The sequence below is a fragment of the Epinephelus fuscoguttatus genome, linkage group LG10 (genome assembly GCF_011397635.1).
Source record: "Epinephelus fuscoguttatus linkage group LG10, E.fuscoguttatus.final_Chr_v1".
Classification (NCBI taxonomy): Eukaryota; Metazoa; Chordata; class Actinopteri; order Perciformes; family Serranidae; genus Epinephelus; species Epinephelus fuscoguttatus.
In genome coordinates this window covers 23,452,765-23,475,948 of record NC_064761.1, presented here as the reverse complement: position 1 = coordinate 23,475,948, position 23,184 = coordinate 23,452,765, and the positions used below count along the sequence as shown (strand labels likewise).

At 43.1% G+C, this 23,184-nt stretch overlaps 1 protein-coding gene across 4 annotated transcripts in view; it reads left to right on the top strand.

Moving 5' to 3' along the window:
- opa1 (OPA1 mitochondrial dynamin like GTPase) overlaps nt 1–11,062 on the top strand; it is a 43,843-nt gene extending 32,781 nt beyond the window's left edge. For all 4 annotated transcript variants that reach the window (XM_049587583.1, XM_049587581.1, XM_049587582.1 and 1 more), the window contains 2 exons: nt 9,035–9,108; nt 9,201–11,062. In XM_049587583.1, coding sequence (XP_049443540.1) covers nt 9,035–9,099 — 65 coding nt within the window. In that variant the 3' untranslated portion in view covers nt 9,100–9,108; nt 9,201–11,062. The remainder of the gene's footprint in view (nt 1–9,034; nt 9,109–9,200) is intronic.
- Nucleotides 11,063–23,184: the final 12,122 nt, after the last annotated feature.

Genomic DNA, 23,184 nt, shown 5'->3' with positions numbered 1-23,184 from the left:
TTGTGTGTGAAAATCCCAGTAGATCAGCAGTTTCTGAAATACTCAGCCTGTCTGGCACCAACAACCATGCCACATTCAAAGTCACTTAAATCACCTTTCTTCCCCATTCTGATGCTCGGTTTGAACTTAGGCAGGTCGTCTGGATCATGTCTACATGCCTAAATGCACTGAGTTGATTTTGACGTGAACTATCCCTTTAAGCATGTGGCATCTCTGTCTTTTCACTGTTACACTCCTCTGCATTCACTTCCTCTTTACGTCTCCCTCTCTTACAATATCATAACTCCCCCATTTCTTCCTGTCTTCTGTCTCTGATACTCTGCTATAAACTGTCAATATTTTTTTAAGCCGCTGTAAAACACAGGGGTCTCTCTTTCACCTCTGCCTCACTTCCTCTTCCTCCCTCACCTCAATCCATCAAAACTTCAACCTGCCACCTGCCCCCATTTACCAAAGTCATGACCTGCGTCTCTTTCCACTTTCCCATCATCCATCTCTTCTCCCTTATTCCCTCCCCTGTCTTTCTGTCTCGCTTCCTCTCTTCACTCCTGTACATCCTTTGTCTAATGTCAAGAACAAGGAATGGCTCTCAAGGAGTTTTTGGCAAAGATATATTGTATGTAGCTATCCAGCATCTGATTGACACTGTTGATTGTGGACAGGGGGATCAATTGTTGAAACAGTCTTAGATGAAGAACTGAAGTATCCTCGTGTAATAGTTTAATTTAACTAAACACAATACAATACTTAAACTGTGAGACTGACACAATGTGTGTACTCCTTGCATTTAAACCAAAGACATTAAACTAACATTAAAGTTGTTAATAATATTAATCATTACCGGCTGTAACAGCATTGACAGTCAGGTTTAGTTGGCTGATTAACCATCTGCAGGTGATGTAGCCGCTGCTGAAAATCCTCCCTCGACACAAACTCCGGAAATAAATCCAGCGGGCTAAGGACACAATGAAAAAGAGCTGTGTGCATTAGATGACAACCAATCAAGAGGCGATAATGGAAGTGGTGATAAGGAAGTAAAACTATGACGGAGAATGTGAAGCCATCTTGCATTCTCCTCGGGGAGAGACAGGGAGCAAGTGTGGGAAAATAGGAAAGAGAAGGAGGTGTGTGCTTCTGTTCACTTGTTCCCAGCACAGCATGGCCACCAGGGACCCATTCCCACTGATCCTCCTGTCACTCACACACACATGCAAAGATCTGACATCAGATGCTGGTGAAGGTGAGGTAATAGGAAAACCATATACTCCCTCTCTGTGAAAAAAAATGCAAACTTTAGGGTGGAGTTTTCTCATGTCATGACCGTACTGCCTTAGGAGGTTAGTCTGAGCCTCTTTTTGATTTAGTGTTGCCTAGTTAACAGACAGTAGTTCTGTGGCTGAGAATATGTTCAGATAAAACTTTGTTTCCAGTTTTAAGAGGTTGGAAACACTTAGAAAATGCGTTTCCTATATGCTCTAGGAAAGTAATATATGGCATTGGTTGCATTAAATTGTGTAATCATACGAAACAGGCTTCTCAAATCACCAGGTGCCTAAAATCTCTTTCAAAAGATGTCGTCTGTTAACGTAGTGTATGTGTGGGGAGGCTATGTTTAGAGTATTCGGCATTTTGAGTGGCTGGAGTGACAATTCTTTAAATTCTGTAGTGTAGTATTGTTACCTTTATTAGATACTACAGCCCCTTTGACACATACAGTCCCTCCCTTAAATGTTCAGGAACGTTACCTGCATGGGGTCGTGTGTGAATGGGAGCAGAAATTGATATTCAGGAAAATCTGTACTAATAATTTCCCACCTCAAGTGTTACAGAGGAAAAATGCTGGTACAACTGTGATGTGAATTAAAGCAGTAACATTGCAGGGACAAGCACAGGAAGCGTTATGTCCCTCTGACAAAACACTTCCACGCAGAGCAGGCGAACCAACACAAGACTCCTCGACTTGATTGCAGTTTAGCTTTTATGCCAATGCTTTTGGGGGTAATTTGATAACCAAAAAGCAATAAAAGAACATTGGCACTGGACAAAAACAGCTCCTTGCCTACCATGTTCTTGAAAAAAATAAGAGACGACTATTGCTGCATACACGTACATCCAGTCTTGCCCCACTTTTGTCTTCTTCTGTCGAGTTTTACAGCGGTTGGCATCCACACGTGTTTCATTACCGCCATCTGCAGGACCGTCCATTGCCTCTTCTATTCCGACATTGCCTTGGCATGTGTGAAAAGGTGAAGACTGGATTGTTCCTGAATGTAGCGCATAGTGAAAATGACTAGTGGTAACTGACAGGTTATCCCAGTCCTACTTTGTTGGCTTGTGCATGTTAAACACCTGCAGTCCATTGACTCCAGCCTATAGGCCTGGACAGGCTCAAAGAAATTCCAGGTGCATTTGCTGTCTGTTCAGTGTTATATGGATGTGATGGCGTATGGCGTCTGGAGCAGCTGGGAACAAATATTTACCTGAGGGCAGCAGAAGGAAGAGGAGAGCTGGCCTGTCTCTTCCTTTCGTCTTGCTTTATTGGCTTGTTTGGGGTCAGCGCCGTGTCAAGAAGGGAGTGAGGGAAGGCGATTAAAGACAGATCCTTTAAATTTGGGCCCAGGTATCAACAGGGCTGGATGCGCGCATGCCTTTTCTAAGTTAAATGTGTTTGTTTTGTGTGCTCACTCACTCGCAGTACAGCGTTAGTTAACTCGGTCCACACACCTGTGGCCGATTCAGCGGAGGAGAGTTTCCTCTAAAGGGATTATGACAGGATCTCGGTTTAAACCAGACTTGTCAGCCTTACATCCCAGGGCCCATGTGGCTGCTCAAGATTGATTGCCACTTAGTCTCAGCACAGGGCTCCATTTGACTGTAAAAGGCGAGTCTTGGAAAACTTTAGACCCCTGTCTTTGTGTGATTTACACCATGAGTCATAAGTAGACTTACTGTCTCTGACCTGCACGTTTTTAAGAATAGATATGGGGTAGGAATGGTTACAAGAACTCAAGTACTCGATTTTGATGTCAGAATTTAATTTTCAGTTACTGTTGTAGCTCTTTCCTCAGATAAACCCACAGACTCAAAGCTAAATCCACCATTTTCCAAATTCTGTCACTATCCTCATCTTTATAACCTCCTGCACTAAAACCTTCTAAAATGTCTGACCCTTCCACCGCACTAGCAGTCCTTGACAGTAAAACCCACACCACGCAGGCCGACAGTCGTCACCTGGCTGTTTCAAAGGATTGTCCCTGCATTTTGCTGTTTTTGTTTAGTCTGCCCTCTGGCTGACCCCGAGCTTTGACCTTTTCAGACCTACGTATGTCTTTCCTCAGGTTGTGCTGCTCTCTCCCAGGCATCTGTTTTCTAGATAAGAGCTGCGAGTGCGAGGGCTGATTCATTGCTCTGTCAATGACATAGCGTTTGGGCCGTCGACATCCCCGCTCTCCCTGCGTCCACATCTCCCATGGCCTGGTTTTTATAGCATGACAATCCAGATTTAGTGACAAATCAAGCAGCATGCTGTGGAAAAAGAGGCTTTTCTGTTTGTTACATTAAGAGATCGGCTTTCAAAGAAGGAAACGGCAGAGTGTTAAAATGTTCAGTGTCCCCACCTACACTGTGACCCTGGCAGTCGTGAGATATAAAAAGTTTCTTCACGAATGATGACAGGTTGGGACAGGAACTTAACCCTCCGCCCCACTCTCCCATACTGTGAATCGCTGCTCGGTTGTCAGTAGGAAATTTTAAAGTAGCCTCAACCTTGGCACCGAACTTCATCCGCTGAAATCTGTCTGTTGCCACTTTTTAATAACAGCCACCGTTTCTTTACAGGAGAGTGGCCATCTCCCATAATAAGAGGATTAGATTTTTTCTGTCTCACAGTAAGTTGCAGGCCTCCCTGTCCTCTCCCTCTCATCTTTTTCTCTCCTCTGTTCTCCCTCTCCTCTGTGTTGGCTACTTGTCCAGCAGGGCCACGCAGTTTCACAGTCTAATTACAGGTCAATTAAAGGCTTTGTGGCTCAGCCCTCCTTCTGCCAGCGCTTCGGCCGTAGCGGGCTTAGGGGACTCGACAGAGTGAGAGTGAATGAGATATCATTTCATGTGGAGATCAGCCGAGAGAAGGCCTTGAAAGAGGGAATTTGGGGGAAAAGGCTCCCCTCTCTTTCTCTCAATGGGCGAGAGTCCCTCCACCCTCACCAACCCGCACAGCACCCAGCATCTTAAAGAAGGGGCCTCTGGGATACAGGCCAGAGGATTATGGGAATATTCATGACCAGATAAAGGGGTGAGCGGTTGAATGACTGTGTTTTGGGGCTCATCTCTTAGGTAAACAGGAGCCTAAATGGAGTTTTAGATCGCTACTCCCACTGCTCACTGAGGAACAGGCAATGGTGACTCTGTCTACTGTGTTTTTGTTGCATTTCCACAGTACGGAGAAAAGAAAGCCTCGCTGTGGCCTTTTCTTCCTCTTGCTGCTGTCTTTTGGTGGCAAACAGATGGTGTGGGGGAAATAAATATCTGTTTCTCACAGTTTTTATCCACAGAATATTGGCTTTTCTGAAAGACGCCATTCACAGTCACCGGTGGCCTCCTAGGCTCCTGAAAGCTGCTGAGGACTCATTTTAAAGTCATTAAACATCCCGCTGTAAGGGAATGGTTGATGGGGTTTGCTATTCTGATCTAGGCAGTCTTCCCTCCAGAATGTCATGGTGGAGCTCTAATTGCACGGGGAGCCAGGCGCAGGTAAAACTGTGCCAGTCATTTTCTCCACATTGTGAGACACACAGGAGGCACAGGAGGATTTGTGGTCCAGATTTTGTGCTTGGTGGAGGTTGCTGGACATCTTCTCTGACTCTGAGAGGGATTACACTTACTGTAATATGTACTTTACACTTGGCTTCTCTGGAATGTAATTATACTCCTGTTACTAGGCTCTCCCTTTTCCCCTGTGGAGGTTTTGTCACATCTGAGTTGAGGTGATGTGGGTGCTGAGACTAAAAGCATACAAAAAAATGCATTCAAATGAATGAGGGAGTGGGTTATTTTTTAATGTGGTACTTAAGACAACCTAAATGCAGCCTGAGGATAAAGGCTGCGGTGTTGTACAGAGTGTAAGGCCTTCAGAGGCAAATGAGTGACTCGTGATTTTGGGGTGTTTTCACTCTACAAGAGCTGACCGGTACAATTACAGGTCTGCACTCCTCTGAAGTACAGTTGTTCCAATACCAATACCAGTATTGGAAATGCTTCTGATGCTGCCTAAAATGCTGGATCAGGTATCACTGAGCCTACGAGTCCACGCACCGATCCAATACCAGATAATTTATTCATCACCTTCAAAGTAGTTTCACAGCCGGATAAAATGGCAGCTTTCCCAGAAATCAATTCTCCTGCTGCTCTATAACAGTAGCCTACACAGCACGCTGCGCCATGCAGCCACTGGCAGCTACTGTTTTAGAGCGGCCGAGAATAATTGATTTCCAGTAAATCGTGTAACGTTTGCTGTTAGCAGAATGTCAGCGATTTGGCAATATTTTACACTGGAAAGTCTCACAGATAGAAAGACAAGGTGTATGTAAGGTTTTAGTTTGGAGGGGTGGCACTAGTGTTTCCTTTAAATTACACAAATTGTATTTATTCCTAGAGTTATTGAAGTTGCTGTTGTACTCCTGTTTTTACTGTACTGTACTATTTATAGTTATACTTAATTGTGGCTGCACTTCAAGATTAAAAGAAGAAAAAATTATTTGTATGATTTTATTTTTTTATGACCGTATCGGACGTCAGAAATGGTATCGTAACATCTCTGTACTGAAGAACTCAGTCAGTGATGGGTGTCAGTTGCATCAGCAGCAGGTGTTGAAGAAAAAGAGAGCAGGTTTCAGCCTTTCGCGGTAAACTTTCCCAGACAATCTGTGTCTTTTGTTTTCACAGGCCCTCTATTCTAACCGCTGCTGCCAGTGATTCAGCAGAGCTCGGCGTCTCTGCCCAACAGTTGGCAGGATCCTTAATGTTTGACCCGAGTTAAGCGGTCTGCATGTGAAACATTGAGCCTTCATGGAGCAACCTATCATCAGCCACATCTAAACCTACTAGGAAGCTTTGAAGCTCGAGCCAGGGGATTTCCCATGTTTTGATGATCTGACAGTCGGTACCCTCCTGTCCTCACACCAACCAAAACCCCACCCCCACCCCCGTACCTCACATCTTCTTTTCCTCAGGTCAGACAGATGTTGGTAATCCAGCTCTGATTGGCTTGGATTGAGCTGTGTTGTTCTGTGGTCAGGGCACGCAGCCCACACGGCTGAACCCTGTCAGTCGCCTTTGAGCCGTGCCCTGCGGTGGGCTTCGTGTTGGAATGGCGTACCGCAGGGTTATGTTTCATTCAGCCCCACACCTGCTGCAGTGACTTGTCAGCATGCCCCTCGACAGGCCCCCTTAATGCCTCCATTAGGTGTTGTAATCTCCACCTAACGCCCTGCCATTTCGCCTGAGTGTGTTAACAGAGTATCAAAGGCTGGGGATTTTTTTTTTCTCGCCACCTGCCAGCGGTGAGTGTGTAGGAAGGTGAAAAGAGGTGGAGGTGGCATGACTGTACAGCTCTAGCTGGTCTAAGACATTAGGGTGGTTTTGTCTGTGTGTCTTTCAGGGCTGTCAGTTAATTTTCTACCTACCTGTGTGTGTGTGTGTGTGTGTGTGTGTGTGTGTGTGTGTGTGTGTGTGTGTGTGTGTGTTTGTTATCCAGCACTCCTCAGCTCTGCTAGTGTTTCAGGACGTGTGTGTGGGGGTGTGCCTGCATCTCCCCTAAAAACCGTGTGCTTTTCATCCATCAGGAAAAGGATACCTCAGCAGCCGTGCTCCCATCAAAAGGGGGCTGCGCACAAGCCCCTGAGTACAATATTTGGTTTCACTCCAAAGCACGCACACAGTTATCACCTTTGTGCCGACCTGAAATGGACACTTGGGACACTGTTGCTCTGAGGTCCAAACCACAATGATTTATCTCCCCGAAAATGGCCAATTCTCTCTAAAGCTGTGTTTTCACTGGGCCTCCTTGTAGGAAAATAATCGACAATAGGTCGACTATGGATCTCGTGTGGCTGATTGATCAAGATAGAGCAGTGCTAGTTTGTTCTTCAGAGCCGGTGTTTGAGTTTGTGCTTGGGGGAGATCCAGACAGATTAGTGAGGGTGACAGGGAAGCTGGAGAGCCAGCCAGGCCTGGAGGTGCAGCTGGCATTGCGAGCCACGGCTTCCTTTTCTCTGTGTTGGCCCACAGACTTCCTTCAGCCACTGTTTAATCAGCGATTAAGACTGCTTTGGATGGCTCGCTCGTCTCGTGTGACAGTACATGTTTGGGTGGAAGGATTGCTCGTCTTATGCAGTCTGCGGACAATAGGAGTGCAATCGTGAAAAGAAGTGACTGATTGTTTTTCCAGTGGATTCCCCCCTTTCATGTGAAATGTTGTTGTTATGGTATCTCCTTCTGTCCATTAGCAATGTGCCCGTGAGGTACATACCACAAGGAGGGGAGGGTGAGGGCTTTGATGTGGTCTATGCTAACTGGGAAAGGGTACACAAGCCTTCATCATCAGATGTGTGAAGGAAGTCTGCCTTGAGGTTTGGCTGTCACTGTCAGAGGGGACCATCTGGTGTTTTGGTGAAAAATGTGAGGAAATTTATACCTGCAGAAGTATACGGTCAGGATGGGGATAGCGTTTGATATTTTCTCGGTTTAAAGACCAGATTTATAACCTGCTACCCAACCTGATGTTGCTTTACTTGGTTTTTGTTGTGTTTAAGTGGAGCGGTCAAACAGAAAGCAGCAAAACACAACAGGACGTTCAGATTCACAGTGTTTGAAGGAAACAGTTGATGCTTAAAAATATCATTGGAAGAGTTTAGGGTGGAACTCACCAATTATTTTCCTGATGATCGGCGAATAATTTAATCTGTATAATGTTACAAAATAGTAAATAGAGATGCTCATCACTTCTTCTATGAGCCCGATTTGTTGTCTTCAGCTCATTTGTATTGTTAGACCAAAACCCAGGGGTGTTCAGTGTACTAGGACTTATTTTCATTGTTGATTTATCTTTTGTAAACTCAATTTATCAATCAGTTTTTCAGTGCATTAAACATCATAAATAGTAAAAGAAGAAAAGCCAAAGCAGTTTCCCAAAGTCCAAGCAGTGCAGTAGTTTTGTCGAAAAATATCAATTTATCAATTCTGAATATTTGAAACCGTTTCAGTGCTCATTTTCTACAGTATTGATACACTGGTACCAGCTCCGCTTTCTCACTCTCTCTTATTGTTAATGTTTACGATACTAATTCTGCTGCTCTCTGCGACTAACCAAGAAAAGTCGTCATTGTTGTCACGTTATATTCATTCATTCATTCATTTCCGTGACCGCTTATCCTGTTAGGGTTCACAGGGGGGCTGGAGCCTATCCCAGCTGACATTGGGCAAGAGGCAGGGTACACCCCGGACAGGTTGCCACACTATCACAGGGCTGACACATAGAGACAACCATTCACACTCACATTCACACCTATGGCCAATTTGGTGTCATAAATTAACCTGCGTGTCTTTGGACTGTGGGAGGAAGCTGGAGTACCCTGAGAAAACCCATTGTGACACACATGCAGACTCTGCACAGAAGGGCTCCCTTCTGTCATGTTTTAGTTATCCTTGAATAAAAATTTTAAATTATACGCCCTCAAGGTCAGCTTTCCAGGTCCATTTTTCTGCGTGGTATCAAAAATGGATATTTTTCAAGGTCATATAGTGAAGTACGAAATTCCAGTACTGTTACAACACATTTATGAAGCTGAACTTGTAAATTTGTGGCGTCTTTCTCTTAAAAGTTTCACTGAATATCAAAATTGTTGGCCTTTTTCTGTTGGTCAACCTATTAATTGACTTTGTTTATATTTTACAAGGGTTTTTGTGCTTGTTTTCTGTCAATATTTTGTGTATTTATCAGGGTTTGACTAACCAGCTCACTCATTGTGCTTCTCTGCAGAGAAAGTTCGAGAGATCCAGGAGAAACTTGAAGCCTTCATAGAAGCTCTTCACAAGGAGAAATAAGAGAACCAGGTATTTGTCTCTGTGCTGTGGAGTAAAAGTTCCCAGTCACCAGTACTGTAGGTAAATCTGACCTGTTGTTTGTTCCTCCCTTTTCTTCACAGAACTATTGACAGTAAATGTATGGATCACAACAGATAAATGCACTGAACAAAGACAACTCAATCTGTAAATGACCGCCATCGCGCCCTGACCCCGCCCACGCCTCTCACTTGATTTTAATACCCACGGCTTGGCTTCCTGTCCTCTTTGATGCTGACGGAATTGTGGACCTGAACTGAAGGAAACAGTTTTCACGCTCTCTCTCTGTTTTCTCTTTCGAACTGTCCTGGGCCGAGAGGGCGGGACTTCTGCACAGGAGCCCAAACAGCGTCCGATCGGAAGGAAAACGAGAAGCGTGCACAGCGCTGTCAGACACCTGACCTCTCATTTTCAATAAATGAGGATTGTGCTTATGTTTATCCCCTCCAGTTTTTCTTCTTTTTTTTCTCCCTCTGATGGTGTCTGTGTACGTGTGATTAGAAGAGTGTGTGTCTTCACTGATCTCTGTACAAAGAAACACCATTGGCGCTGTTCCTGATGGGTGAAACAGCCTTGAATTTCATATCCTTATCTCGCCTGGTGCTCCTAAAATACACCATGGTCCCCACCTGGTATACGTTTTACATTTACCAGCTCTTTTTAGTTGCACTTAGGGTCCAAAAGCACTTAAGTTATCAATCCAAACTGCAGCTCCGCTCTGCGTTTATGCTCCACGTACACTTAAATATGACAGCATTTAGCTCCAGCAGAGGTTTACACCTGAAATCTATAAAAATGAAAGTAGCTACCTGGTGTATTATTCAGCTCCCCTCCTATCAATGCTCACCACAACCACTCATTAACAGAATCAGTCCAGCTCTGAAATTTATGGAAACAATATTATGCATAGATTTATTTCTTTAAAAATTGATCTAATGGGGTTTATTTGACAATACAATGTTTTTACGTCTGCCAAATGCTTGTAATGTCCTGGTCATGCCACTTTTTGTTTCTGTCTTTGTCTCTTTGTGTGTGTGATGTTTGCACTTGCATTATTGTACATTCACTTTTCATCTGTACTCTCCTCATGTTGCAGCTGACTGATAATAATACAGCTTCCAAACAAATGATAGGACATCCTCTTAAACGGTAATTCATAGGGGAAGTTGGGGTTGTCTCGATGTGTTTCCGATCCGCACCAGGTTTGACGTCCTTATGTTTATTTGCCAGCACAGTTAGGTCTATCTTTATGAACACAGCACAGGTGCAGCTGCACTTTTCCTTTCCTGTCTGTAACTAAATGGTCATTTAGATCTTACACCTCTTGCTGCATGAGGAACGATATCACACATCCAGAAACTGAGAAAAACAGTTATCGTCCTTTGTAAATGAACAGGAAGCTCAAGGTTAAGAAAACAGATAAATATCTCACATGCTGGTCAGTAATTTTAAACTGAAAGTGTACGCTTTTGTCATCTCACTGATTCCTCTGCAAGTCACAGTCCAGGCTGGACGTCTCCACACTGCTCCCAGTCTTGTGCTTCTTCCTCGTTCTCATCTTGAGCCCCTTATCTCACATCTCTTCTGACACTTTGCATCGCCCACGTAGCTTGAAAAACTCTGACCGAAATCGGGTTGAGAGACTTGTCTTAACCCTATCAATTCATTCATGTGTATATGGGTACAGTACATAAATACATATATATATATATATAATAGGCCGTGCATTCTGTACAGGTAAAGTTAACGAGAAGTCGAGCTACTATCATGTACAGCACGTGTTTGCAGATTGAGCAACTTGTGTAACAGAAAATCGGTGGGTTGGTTCAAAACAATGTTTTATGTTGTAGAAAGTAATGTTTGCATGGTGTACCCCATCAGATGTGCTTTATTTATTAAACTTGTGTTTAAAAGAAAAAAAAGTGAATAAAATTGACAAATAAAAATGACCTTTTTTCATGACGTGTCGGCTTGTCCAGTGTCAAACCTGTTTGCAACATTTGTGTCCTGCTGTTGAGTGCATTGTCATCCAGTGAACATTGTCCATTCACGTGAACCTTCAGTCAGTGAGAAACTCAAATGACAGAACAATATCACCTCAAGGTCCATTTAACAGGTCTTGTGGAGCCTCTGACAATATATTACATACACTGATCAGCCGAAACAAAAATCACTGACTTATTTTGTTCCAATGCATTGTTCTGCTGGGAAACCTTTGGTTCTGGCATCATGTGGATACCACCTGACGTGTTCCACCCACTCAAACACCGTTGCAGACCAAGTACCACAGCACTCCCTAATGGCAGTGGCCCCCCAGCAGGATAATCCACCATACCACACTGCAATCATTGCTCAGGAATGGCCCAAGGAATGTGACAAAGATCTCAAAGTGTCAACCTGGCCTCCAAATTCCCCAGATCCCAATCTGAATGAGCACCTGTGGCACGTGCCATTAACCCACCTCACAGCCCACTGGACTAAATGGATCTGCCGCCAGCACACTGGTGCCAGACACTACAGGACACTCCCAGATATCCTGTGTCCATGCCTCAACAGGTCAGAGCCAAGTCCGATCCAAGGAGGCCCCACCTTGGATTAGGAGTACATCTGGGGTGCCGACACATCACAAGAATCCTTGAGCAGATTGGGACCTGGGAAATTTAGAAGCCAGGCTGAGCTTTTTGTCACGCTCCAGACCATTTCTTCAGTTTTTGCAGTGTGGCATGCTGCTTTTTTCTGCTGGGGGGCCACTGCCATTAGGGAGTACTGTTGCCATGAGGGGGGGGTACTTGGTCTGCAACACTGTTTGAGTGGGTGGAACATGTCAGGTGGTATCCACATGAAGCCAGAACCAATGGTTTCCCAGCAGAACAATGCTTCTTCTTCTCAACTTCTTGTCAGCCCAAAAGTTGTGGTTTAGAGATCATTCTTGACCAGTTGAGTAAGTAAGTATAACAAAGGGGCTGCATCCAAATATATTCTTTCACTATAAAAATATCCATCTGATTAAAGGCTTTTTTCTTTTTTTTTTTTTTTACTTTTTGCAAGTGTGCTCACTTTTGTCTTCCCTACCAAAGAGCACCTTCATCACATGTTTGAACCTCCGAGCACTCCACACATTTCTTTTTCTCATATTGTCACATTCACTGTTGATTTGTATCTTTTCGCTGTGCAGGAATGCCTTCATTTGACACAACCTATTCCCAAACTATTTTCAGCTTTATTGCCCAATGAAAAACATTTCTCAGAAAAGAAATTCAAAAAAATATCAAATAGAGGAAGTTGCACTTTTGTGACATTTAACATTTCAAAATTAACCTTTCCAACACTGTTCTTGACCTTAAAAACACTTGACAGCAGTGAGCAATACAATCATTGCTTTCAACTGTTGAGCCAACATGGACATGAAGTGGAAAATTTCCATGACAATCGGGCAATAAACTCCATCATCTGACTGAGATCATTTCATTTGAACAACAGCTAAATATATTCTGTCATAAGGTTGTTTTATTAGCTGCTTTTTTAAGATCAAGAGTGAACACTGACTCTCATTATGATCATCAAATGAGGCTGTATTTGCAGTGTCCTAAGCTAAATGCTAACATCAGCATGCTATCATACTTAGACATGTTTATCATCTTGTGTTAGCATGCTAACATCTGCTAATGAGCACTAAACACAAAGAGCTGAGGCTGATAAGAACGACATTTGGTCAATAACTAAAGTATCAAACAAATTTAGAAATGAGAGGAGTGATTGCCAAATCTTGCACGGATCATCCTCTGAGGATGATGAATGTCTGTACAAAATTTCATGGCAGTTTATCCAATAGTAGGGCCACCCCTTGAAAGTCAGAGATTTGAATTGTCAGTCCGAGACTCATCAGTCGATTGAGATTGCTTTAAGCTGAGCAGTTTTGTTTGTTTGTTTGTTTTTTGCTAGTCATTGTGCTGGGCGGAGTACCTCTGTAATTCTGCTGCAGAGTGAGTGCTCTTGACTTTCATGCTACTCTCTGAAACCGGCAGAGGCACAGAGGAGGAGAAACTTTCCACCATAAGGCTCTGAGATAACATTATCTTCTTTCTTCTGCTTAAAAGTGGTGAATTTATAGCTCATGGATACTTAATACGACACAGTCTCTGGCTTTTGTTTGATATCTAGTGTTGGCACAAAATGTTGTTGCACATCTCCAATCCATCATTAGCGCAATTACCTGTCTAGTAGATGTTTGATAGAATAAAAACCTGGCTAGTTAAAAGCCGTCAATTTTGATGCATTGTTTCACTCATCCTTGACAGGTTGTGTTGCATGTACGTGTGTTTCCATTACATAGTGTGTTGTTCTACAGCTGGTTGCATCTGGATGCAGTGACCTGTGTGCTGATGTGAGGAGGCCTCTGCTCCAGGTCTGGGCAAACCCTCAGAGTATTTAACTCTGCAGGCTGTTATCTCAACCCTGAGCAGGCTGAAGACACGTTGCAGCCTGAGGCAGCAGCTCGGGAGAGGCAGGCAGGCAGCTGAGGGCCTGACTGATTAATAAGTCAGAGTCCAGAGGTCCTCCACTCCTGGGCATCCTCTCTTCTTTCACAAGAGCCTGGTTGTTACTTCATCTCCACATTGCTCAAAGGGAAGTGCAGTGGGGAGGGGTGGATGTAAAGGGGGCTGGCCTCATCCTCACTACCATCACCTGAGGCTTTACACATGGAGATAACTGCCTCACGTCAACTTTCTATTTTCTCCGTGGCTATTATATTCCCCTGTTTTCTCAAAAACAAGGGGAAAGGAGTAAAAAACGCCTAATGACTTTGTAGCAGCCATGAAAAGAAAGGGGGAAAAGTCAACCTCCAGCAGAAGGCCTTTGTGCTATCAGATAGCCACGTTCTGGGAGGAGGGAGGCCGGCCGGGACACACTATACACCATTAGCATCTGCAAAGGCCGTCACGTTGACTAATAGCCAGTGCCACAACGGCACAGTGGTTCAGTTTGTGTTTTCCCTCAATCCCCATTATGTTGGTGACACAAAAGCAGCCGGGCCAGACTTTTCAAATGTGCCACAGCAGCGGACGTGCACAAAGCTTCATTTCTAGTCTTTCTTGAGAAAAAGAAAGGGCCGATCTTGTTGCTTCGTTTTTTTAATCCCCCACCTCATCACACAGACACATTCTGGGTCTTTTGGCAGGGGGTGTGGCGGGTCGGTATATGATGAAAACCTTGAATAAGTCTTAGAAAAGGGCAATAAATTGTGGGGATGGGCGTTTTTTGGCAGCGGCGGCAGTGTTAGCATTTGTTTGCCTTCTTGTTGGCGACGCTGGCTTTGTTCTCGTCTTTCTGTCCCTTCTGTTATCAAGCGGTTTGCTGAGGTTGTGGGAGAGGCAGAGAGGCTGGCGAACAGATTAACGTGCGTGGCTGTCGACTGACATGGACAAATTGGCAGGTTGGCACAGCTGCTTTAAAGCATCCTTGGGTGGACTTTCACCGAATGTATAGTGGTTCAACAAGTCCACTTTAAAGATCGTTAAATAAATCATAGTGATAACAAGGTTGTATACAAGTGCAAGAGGGGTTTATTCCTATATGTTGGAGAGAGTGGAGTAATGTGCCATTTCCAGAAAAGCTGAATCTGTTAAGCTCTAAAATTAGATCATCCAATGTAGCCAATTGTTTCTTAATTCTGATTTTGATAGAAATGATTGACACCTACAAGAACACAATATTTTCAACCGTCGTTTAAACAGTTTTGGACATAGATGTAGACTTTAGAGGGAAAGCAGGGAACATGTCCTCCTCAATTTTAGAACATATGCATTTGTCTCCCCCAATAAAGACATGAAAGTAGCAGACGGCAATTGTTTTGATAAAATTAAAGACATTTCCACCAAAAATTGATGCAAAAAAGGTACAAATCTGCCTAAAAATTTGCCAGAATACAGGAAATTAAATGTTCGATGCTCAAAGTTCTCTGGCAGAGGATCATACTTGTGTCTCTCCCGCGCCAATTTTTAAAACAAAACCTACACTCCTAGTTACGGTAAGATTTTGTCATTTGTCTGAGCTCTTTTTCCCCTAAGACGGATTTTTATTGTTGCATCCTTAGAATTTTTAAAGGTATACTATGCAGGATTGTCAGTTACTGTTCATAATAATAAAAATTAAAGTAAAAGCCAACCCCAGATTCATCTTGTTTGGTGTTTCACATCATTATATTGCATGTTTTTCAGTGCCATGTCTCTTGGATGAGTTTTGCTTATCATCTGGCACCTAGTCGCTCGCTTTTAGTAAAGCCCCATCCTCACCTGAGCACTGTGGGAACACACACCCATGAACGTCCCAAACACAGAAAATAAGAATGATGAATGAAAATACAGGCTGTCGGAGCCATTATATAGTTTTTGTTTGTTCACTTTATACTTAACAAAACCACATGGTAGATATAAATATACACATGCAGTTATTAAACTGAACACAGGGTGGAGTATTCATGTCTGAGGTGCATATAGGTAAGACCAGGTAATGGGAATCAGGTGCGCGGAACAGGAAGCAAACAGTGTTTAACCGTGTTCTGGAGGCATGTCGAAGCCTGAAGCATTGGATGCACTGGACACTGGTTTATGGCAGAGGGTAAGGTCTTTGCAAAATAAATACATCGTCACACACTTCTAGTGGGTCATAAGTGGTGACAGAGAGAGATTACCTCTGTATAAGCTTAAACATTGTTTTTTTAAGGAAACTCCTGCATAGCATATCTTCAATGTTTGAAGTACTCATCACCTTTAAGCCCCCCAATATCCATGTTTCAGGAGCTTTTCCCTGATTTCCTTTCTGATTGAACCTATTACCTATGTTGCTATTTCTCATTCTTGGTGTGTGAAGGCCACTAAAGCACCATAATGCACCAGTTTGTTTTTATTTTTGACAATAAAAGAAAGAGCACTTGAACCCAGAGTGTCCCAGTTTGGCCCACTGACCATAACAAACACGGACAGTACATGAGAGACTCTGTGTGTGTCACCACAGAGACACTACGACGCATAGAAGACACTGATTCAGCCCATGAGAGTCACTTATCTACACTTCAGTCAACAAGTGCAGATAAATACAGTGGATGTAAATCTAACACTTTGTGCCCGGGGAGACAAACTGCCGCTGTTGAGTCACCGCCGATGAATCTTATCAGAGGCTTGTTGGAGCAACAGGCTTCCTTCTCCGTTTCAGCCAACAAAACCTTGTACTGTCCCCGGGGCCCGCTGCTTTCTGCCCTGCAGAGAATAGCGTCACAATTGGCCTTTGTGTTCATTATGTTAGAGGCATCTTCCCATTGCGCTGTGGGGTCCATTCCAATGCTGAATTAGGCCCATGGGGATTTTAGCCAAGTCACAGGGGTCGGTGACCTTTCTTGTCACACCCCCCAACACACACACACACACACATACAGAGAGCCCTGTTCTTATTCTGTGTGAGCTATAAATTATGGCAGCTCTTCAATTTTAGGAATTGAAGGAGGCTCGACCGTGTGAATCCTGTGGTGGTCCTGTATCCATGTGTGTGTGGCCGGGCAGATGACCACTGCATGTTCTCACCATTCAAGTCTGATGTCCACCCTGAAGAATCCATAAAATGACCTCACCGTCTCACGTCATAAATGAATCAGCCCATTGTGGAGGGAAGAAGCCTCCATTAATAAATAAAGCCCTGATGCTGGATGTATGTTTTCCTACTAATCCCACATGATGCAGGGTGTCTGCTCACACATGGGGTCGCCAGCTATACAACAGAAAACAAACACAAGAGCAAGACTGTCATCTGACTGATTTACCCTGACATCTGAGTCATTGTTTGGTTATTGTAAACAGCCAAAACCTGCACCAAGGAGCTATTTCGATCCTGACTTAAAGTATGTCTGTTAATCACATGACTTCTATTCTTTGACGTTCTGTTCGCAGGTTCCAACTACGACCTTTTATTGACACAACAGACAATGTTTCAATTTTCCCTAAGTTGAAATATTGTCTTCTTGTCGTTAAAATGTTCTCATAGTTCGGAGCTCCAGACACAGACAGTGTGCAGGACCTTTTTTTTATCGGTTGTCCCATCAGGTGGTTCCTCTGACAAGCCTCTCTTTAAAGACTGTCATAGCAGAGAGATGGAAATCTTTATTTCGAAAGCTCAGATAAGAATTCATCAGTGACGCCACAACCAACACCATAACTAAATGTGACAGCATCCACCTGCAACAGCCGTCCTTCCTGACGCTCACATCAGTTCAACTAAGCCGTTGTTCACAGGCAGATCTAAGCACAAATGAAAACAAAGCCAAATAGATGATTTTAGTGCTAAAAATCAATTGTTAATAGTCAGATTATTGGTTACATTCCATCTCACAAAAGTGGATATCAACAGGAATTGAGCCTGCAGTGTGAACACTATCTTAAAGGCACTTTTCAGTTTGATACCAGCCGCCCCAAGATGCCGGGTAAAGTGTGTGTGTGTGTGTGTGTGTGTGTGTCTGAGGGGTGGGAACTTTCCTTTGCAGAATGGAGTTATGCAAAGTTGCCATGGAAAAACTGATCGTCGCACAAACTGTTTCTTAATCGAGTGGAGGTCTTAGTGAGTGGGAGGGACTCTGGAGTTTTTTGCACAAGAAGCGGCTCTGGGTCTGCATGGACTTAGTGGGATTATGTGAGCATTCATGGCAACCAGCGAGGCCAGCAGGTGAGGTCTGGGCTCAGCTGCCTTAGCCGTTAGGTAAACACAGAGAAGAGTTGCCAGATCCTGGCTGTGTTGCCAGGCTGAAATTGTATCTGTCCACACTACTTACGTCAGTCAGGCTGATCTGCCTCCTCCTGCAGAGTGGCGCTGACAGGGGGCCGCACTTGTTGCCGGATGGGGGACGCTGAGGGCCGGCTTTCATCGTCTAAGTGCCACAGTGAGGCCAGACCAAAAACGGTCTGGTGACATTACTTGACTGGCCATCAATAGTATCTTAGCAGGCGCTAAAACCAAAAGCAAACAGCCTGAGTGTGAATGTTTTAGGCAAGGCTCTGTGGCGTTAGCAGCGTCGTGTGTTAACGCAGAGCAGAGACGACAACAGGCCTGGTAAAGTGATCAAGTTGTGAGCTTTTGTCTCTTTTCAGGAAGTCCTGATCTGATTTCCACCGAGCTTATACTTTTAATTAGATTTGCATTTTCTAACCTGCCTGTTTTACATGTGTTTTTGGGGCTAACCAGTAAAACAGGCTTATCTAAATGAATAGTTCAGTGTTTTCCCTCAGTACTTGGATTTCAACCTGCCTGACATCACATCAGATTAAGACAAGGGAATTGCCACGTTACATATTCAGTGTTGTCAGGAATTCTGCACATTTCCTTCACGCACAAAAGCTGTTTTTCTTTCACATGACCTTTGCTCAAATAAGAGTTGAAAATAAGATAAGAGGAGGTTTAAGATGGTGAACTGGAAGACAAAATCACTCTGAGATGTTTGGGAAAATAAACACAGTTCTTGTCACCCAGAGAACATCTTGTCCAGATTTTCTGGTGTAGATATGTAACACACATGGAGGAGTGAGAGTGAGTCAGTAGCCAAATGAATATGGAAACTAAAACATGTCCTCATTGTTCATGCACACATGTTGTGAAACTAAACTCTTAAAGTGAAATCCATCTATGTGGCATCCCATCATGTCATCATCGTGCTCCCCCCCTCCACTGCAGCCTCTCTGTTTGTTCACCTGCTGGTCAGTCGTGCCTGGCCTGAAAGGCCACCGCTTCGCCCCGCTGACCTCCTGACCCCCTGCAGCCTCCACACGCCTCCTCTCTGGACCAGCAAATATTGAACCAGTCAGTTTGGGTTTCTCTGCTGCCCACTGAGTGTTTGACTGTTGCCAGAGAAGAACAGCTTTACCACCATTGGACAACAGCAACAACAGGCCGGGGCATGCCCCTGTGTGTGTGTGTGTGTGTGTGTGTGTGTGTGTGTGTGTGTGTGTGTGTGTGTGTGTGGGCTGCACCAACTAGTGTTAACTATAAACCTGGATCAAATTGTGGTTTATATTCTCGGTCTATAACATCAAAACTTTAAATTAGTATTGAAGTGAACAAAGCTCATCTTATACCTTCTTTCTCAGTTAAGCTCAGTAAACATCCACTCTGTTTCTCCAAATGTTATATAACAGAGATGTGGGAGTTGAGTCACATGGCTAGACACAAGCCAGACTCGAGTCGCAAATTTGAGGACTTAAGATGTGCTTGACTAACACTGATAAAACCCAGCTGGCACTGGACATCAAAATGACTTCAGAAAGACACTGGACTCTTATATTGGACAGGCATTAAATTTTGGTGGGAATGAAAATTGGGTTAACAATATTTTAAATGTGTAATGACATTAGAATTTCATATTGTGTGAACGTTATCATTGTGACATTTTGCAGACATTGGGTTTATTCTCCATACCTTAAAACTAAATGTTGTTATTCCACATCAAGATGACTTTGGCATGAGACGCTTGAAAGACGCTGGATTGTGGTTACTTAACAATACAACTCAAAACCAATAGGCCAGGAGCCAGTTCCAGCCCTCGTGTTGTTTTCTGCTCCCTTTTTTCATTAGCCTTTACCTTGGGGCATCATAAGTTGATAACAATTGTTGTTCTTGTGTTGTTGTCCCCAAAACCCCTTTTTTGGGACATGTTTCTGGCAAAAAGGTGAATGCAAATATTAAGGCACTATGTTGGCATACATAATCCTACCAGTATGAAATCTGGCTAGAAGTATCCTGACACAAAGGGGAAAGTAGCAAAATATGAGTCTGGGGCTTGCTGCCATTTTATTGGCCTGGTCATCCGACATGACAACCTAAATTCCACCAAATATCAGTGTTGGAAGATGTTGGTGACCAGCTGGGAAGACTTGACTTAACTTTGACTTGTTATTCATGACTTGAGACTTGATGTAGACTTGTGACAGATGACTTGAAAGGACTTGACTTTTTAAATTAAAATACATTTTTGCATTTTTTTAGATAGTGTGAAGTTATGTTTTGTTTTTAAAACATGAGTGGGGGATTTCGAGTGCAATGAGCACAAACCTGGCAACCTACTAGGACACAGTAGAGGCCAACACACCAGGCAGCAATCATGGAGGGGGCTTGTCCAAAAATAATAACATTTGGATTCAAGGATTTCGATGTTACGATGCAGAGTCTGTAGGTCAAAATCAGTGACTCACACACCACAACATCCAACTTGATCCGTCACTACAAAATCCACACAGAAAGGTACATGAACGTGTCATTGTAGCTAACTTATTAGCTTATCTGCTAGTCAGATGTTAGCTAGAAAGCCAACATTAATTAATTAACATTTTATTTTCATTTCAGAGTCCCAGTCTTTGTTATTGTTCAGTTAGGAGGGTTGTTGTTGACACAAAATGTCATATATCAGTAAAATTTATAAGGCTGCAACAGTTTTCATTAATGTTAAAAATAAAACTCAACTTATCATGGCCGCTGTCTTTTAGCCAACTTAGACATGGAAACTGGGGTAGATCATCCAAATTTACATGAACAGTGACCACTGGTTGACCCATGTGTGTGACAGCTTCACCTTATATTTATTAGATTTCAAATCAGTCTGAAAGTTTCAAATTGGGTTCAAATTCAAATTTAGATTTATTGTTTTCAGACCAGTTCAACAAAACTATATTAACCCTTATTTTAGATTAATACTTTTTAGTAGAACCCAATTGTTGTGTGTTATGTATAAAGTGTGTGAACAGTGTTCACAAAGTGTAAAATAAATGATTGGTTGTGTCTCAGATTCATATTACATATCAGCAGGTTTTCAATATGTACTGAGGTGTTCACACTGGGGAAAAAGCTTCACAACTAAATATAGTTTAACAAATTTAGATTTTTCATTGAGCTGTTAACATGTGCTGAAAAGTGTCCCGCTGTAGAAGAGTCACTCAAAAACTTTTAATTAATTGTGAATGTTGGTGAGACAGCTCTAAAGATACAGCCAACAAAAACAAACAACAAAAGAAAATTTTATCTTTAGAAAAATATTTTGTTTCTGTCAAGTTTAAAATTGAAGTTTGATTGGCATCTGTCGGAGCATGTATCACTATCTATAATATCCAGCACAGGTTGATAAAGTACATTCATTTTTCTGTTATCATCTGGGAAAAAAATCATGTATGTGTCAATAAGTATATAGCACATACTGAATACTTTGACTATGCAGTGTGGAACTGGGACACAGTCACTGTCTCCATTATCAGTTAATATCCTCAGTGTCCATCGTGTGCATCAGCTGTACATGTTTGTTTGTTTGAGAGCCTTTGTTTTTGTGTCTTTACGACATTGTTTCCTTTAGATTGTTTCTCAGATCTATTACCCGGCTCTATGTGTGTGTCCACTTCCACATTGTGTGTATCCATGTGTGTGTGTGTGTGTGTGTGTGTGAGGGATCCTGGGTGCTCAGGAATGTTTGCTCTGCCAACACTCAGTGACTGTAGTCTCGGTCGTCTCTCCAGCCCGGAGTGAAATGGACACTCTGCAGCCTTTTATCAGGCGGACACGGCCTGTCCCTTTAAGAGGAGGAAGGTAAATAATGGCAGGACTTTAATAGGTGGATAATGTGGTCGCAGGCCACAAGACTGACTGTCCCTGAGCAAACAGGACCAATGCAGCCTATACACACACACACACACACACACACACACACACACACACACACACACACACACACACACTGAGGGCCAATAGCTCTTGTATAAAGAATGCAAAGAAGAAATACGTTTAGTCTTTTATCTCTCACACACACAAGCACAGTCCAGCAGCTTTCAGCGCTCTGTGAGGATTTAAGGATCTCAAACATGTGTTCACTCTTTCACCAACAACACATAGTTTAAAATATTCGCCCTGCACTGCGCTTGCATGTTGTTTTATTCTTTTTCTTGTGGATTTCTGTCCCCAAATTAGTCTTTTTATATTTATCAGGAATTCATTATCAGGAGTGTGTAATAACTGTATTTACTCTATCTACATACAGACTAACACAAACTGAAAGAAGACATTAAAGGAGACCTAAACCCCTTTTAAAAATGCAAACATGTTATCATATGGTCTAAGACAGTCCAAGAATATAACTAAACTTAAACAACTCTCTCCTAATTCAAAGGCTGTAGTGATAAAACTCAGATTTTTGACATCACGTGGTATGTAAGTCTGGAGCTGCTCCATAATCAATGAACTGGGAAAAATGTAATATATATAACACTGAGAGCACCCAGGGGAGTGTTCTGAGTATATGGGTACATTTTCTGTTTCAGAGCCGAGAACGCTACAATAGATTAAAGTTCATTTGTGTGAACAAAAGACAACAAATACTCTGTGAGCCCACAAAATCTGTCTCCCATTGTCTATGGAGCAGCTCTAGACTTTACACTTAATGACATCACAAGTTTTAGGGTGCTTTCACACCTGCGCCGTTTGGTTTGGTTCAATCGAACTCAAGTCATTTGCTGCCTAAGTGTGGTTCATTTGGGCAGGTGTGAACACAGCAACTGCATTAAGGTACGCACCAAATAAACTCTGGTGTGGTTTGTTTGTGGTGTTGATCCGAACCAACTGTAGTCGTAAGACACATAGTTTGGGTTAAACATGAGCACGTTACAGTCCTGGAGGATTATTAATGTGCGCCTCCTCCTGTACTGCCTTAATATGCACATTCAGCACATCCAATGCATCAGACCATTGTTTTCTAGTTGGAGCCGCGCCTCGTTTTCAAACTGTATGGTTTGACTAAAGTGAACAATGACAGCAATATAGTCCACGATGACCAGCGCTAAAATCAACCTGCGTAGTTGTCCCTCCATTGTGACCAATCAAGAGCAACTTTCTGGTACAAGGTATTTGATCTAGTCCGCTTGTAAATGCTGCCATAAGAACACTGTGATGCCAACACAAACCAACTGTAGGCAATTATGCAACTTTCTAACAAAATTAATCCCTGATTCGGACCAAAGCAAGACAACACAAGGTCTGAAAGCACTCTTTGACTTATGT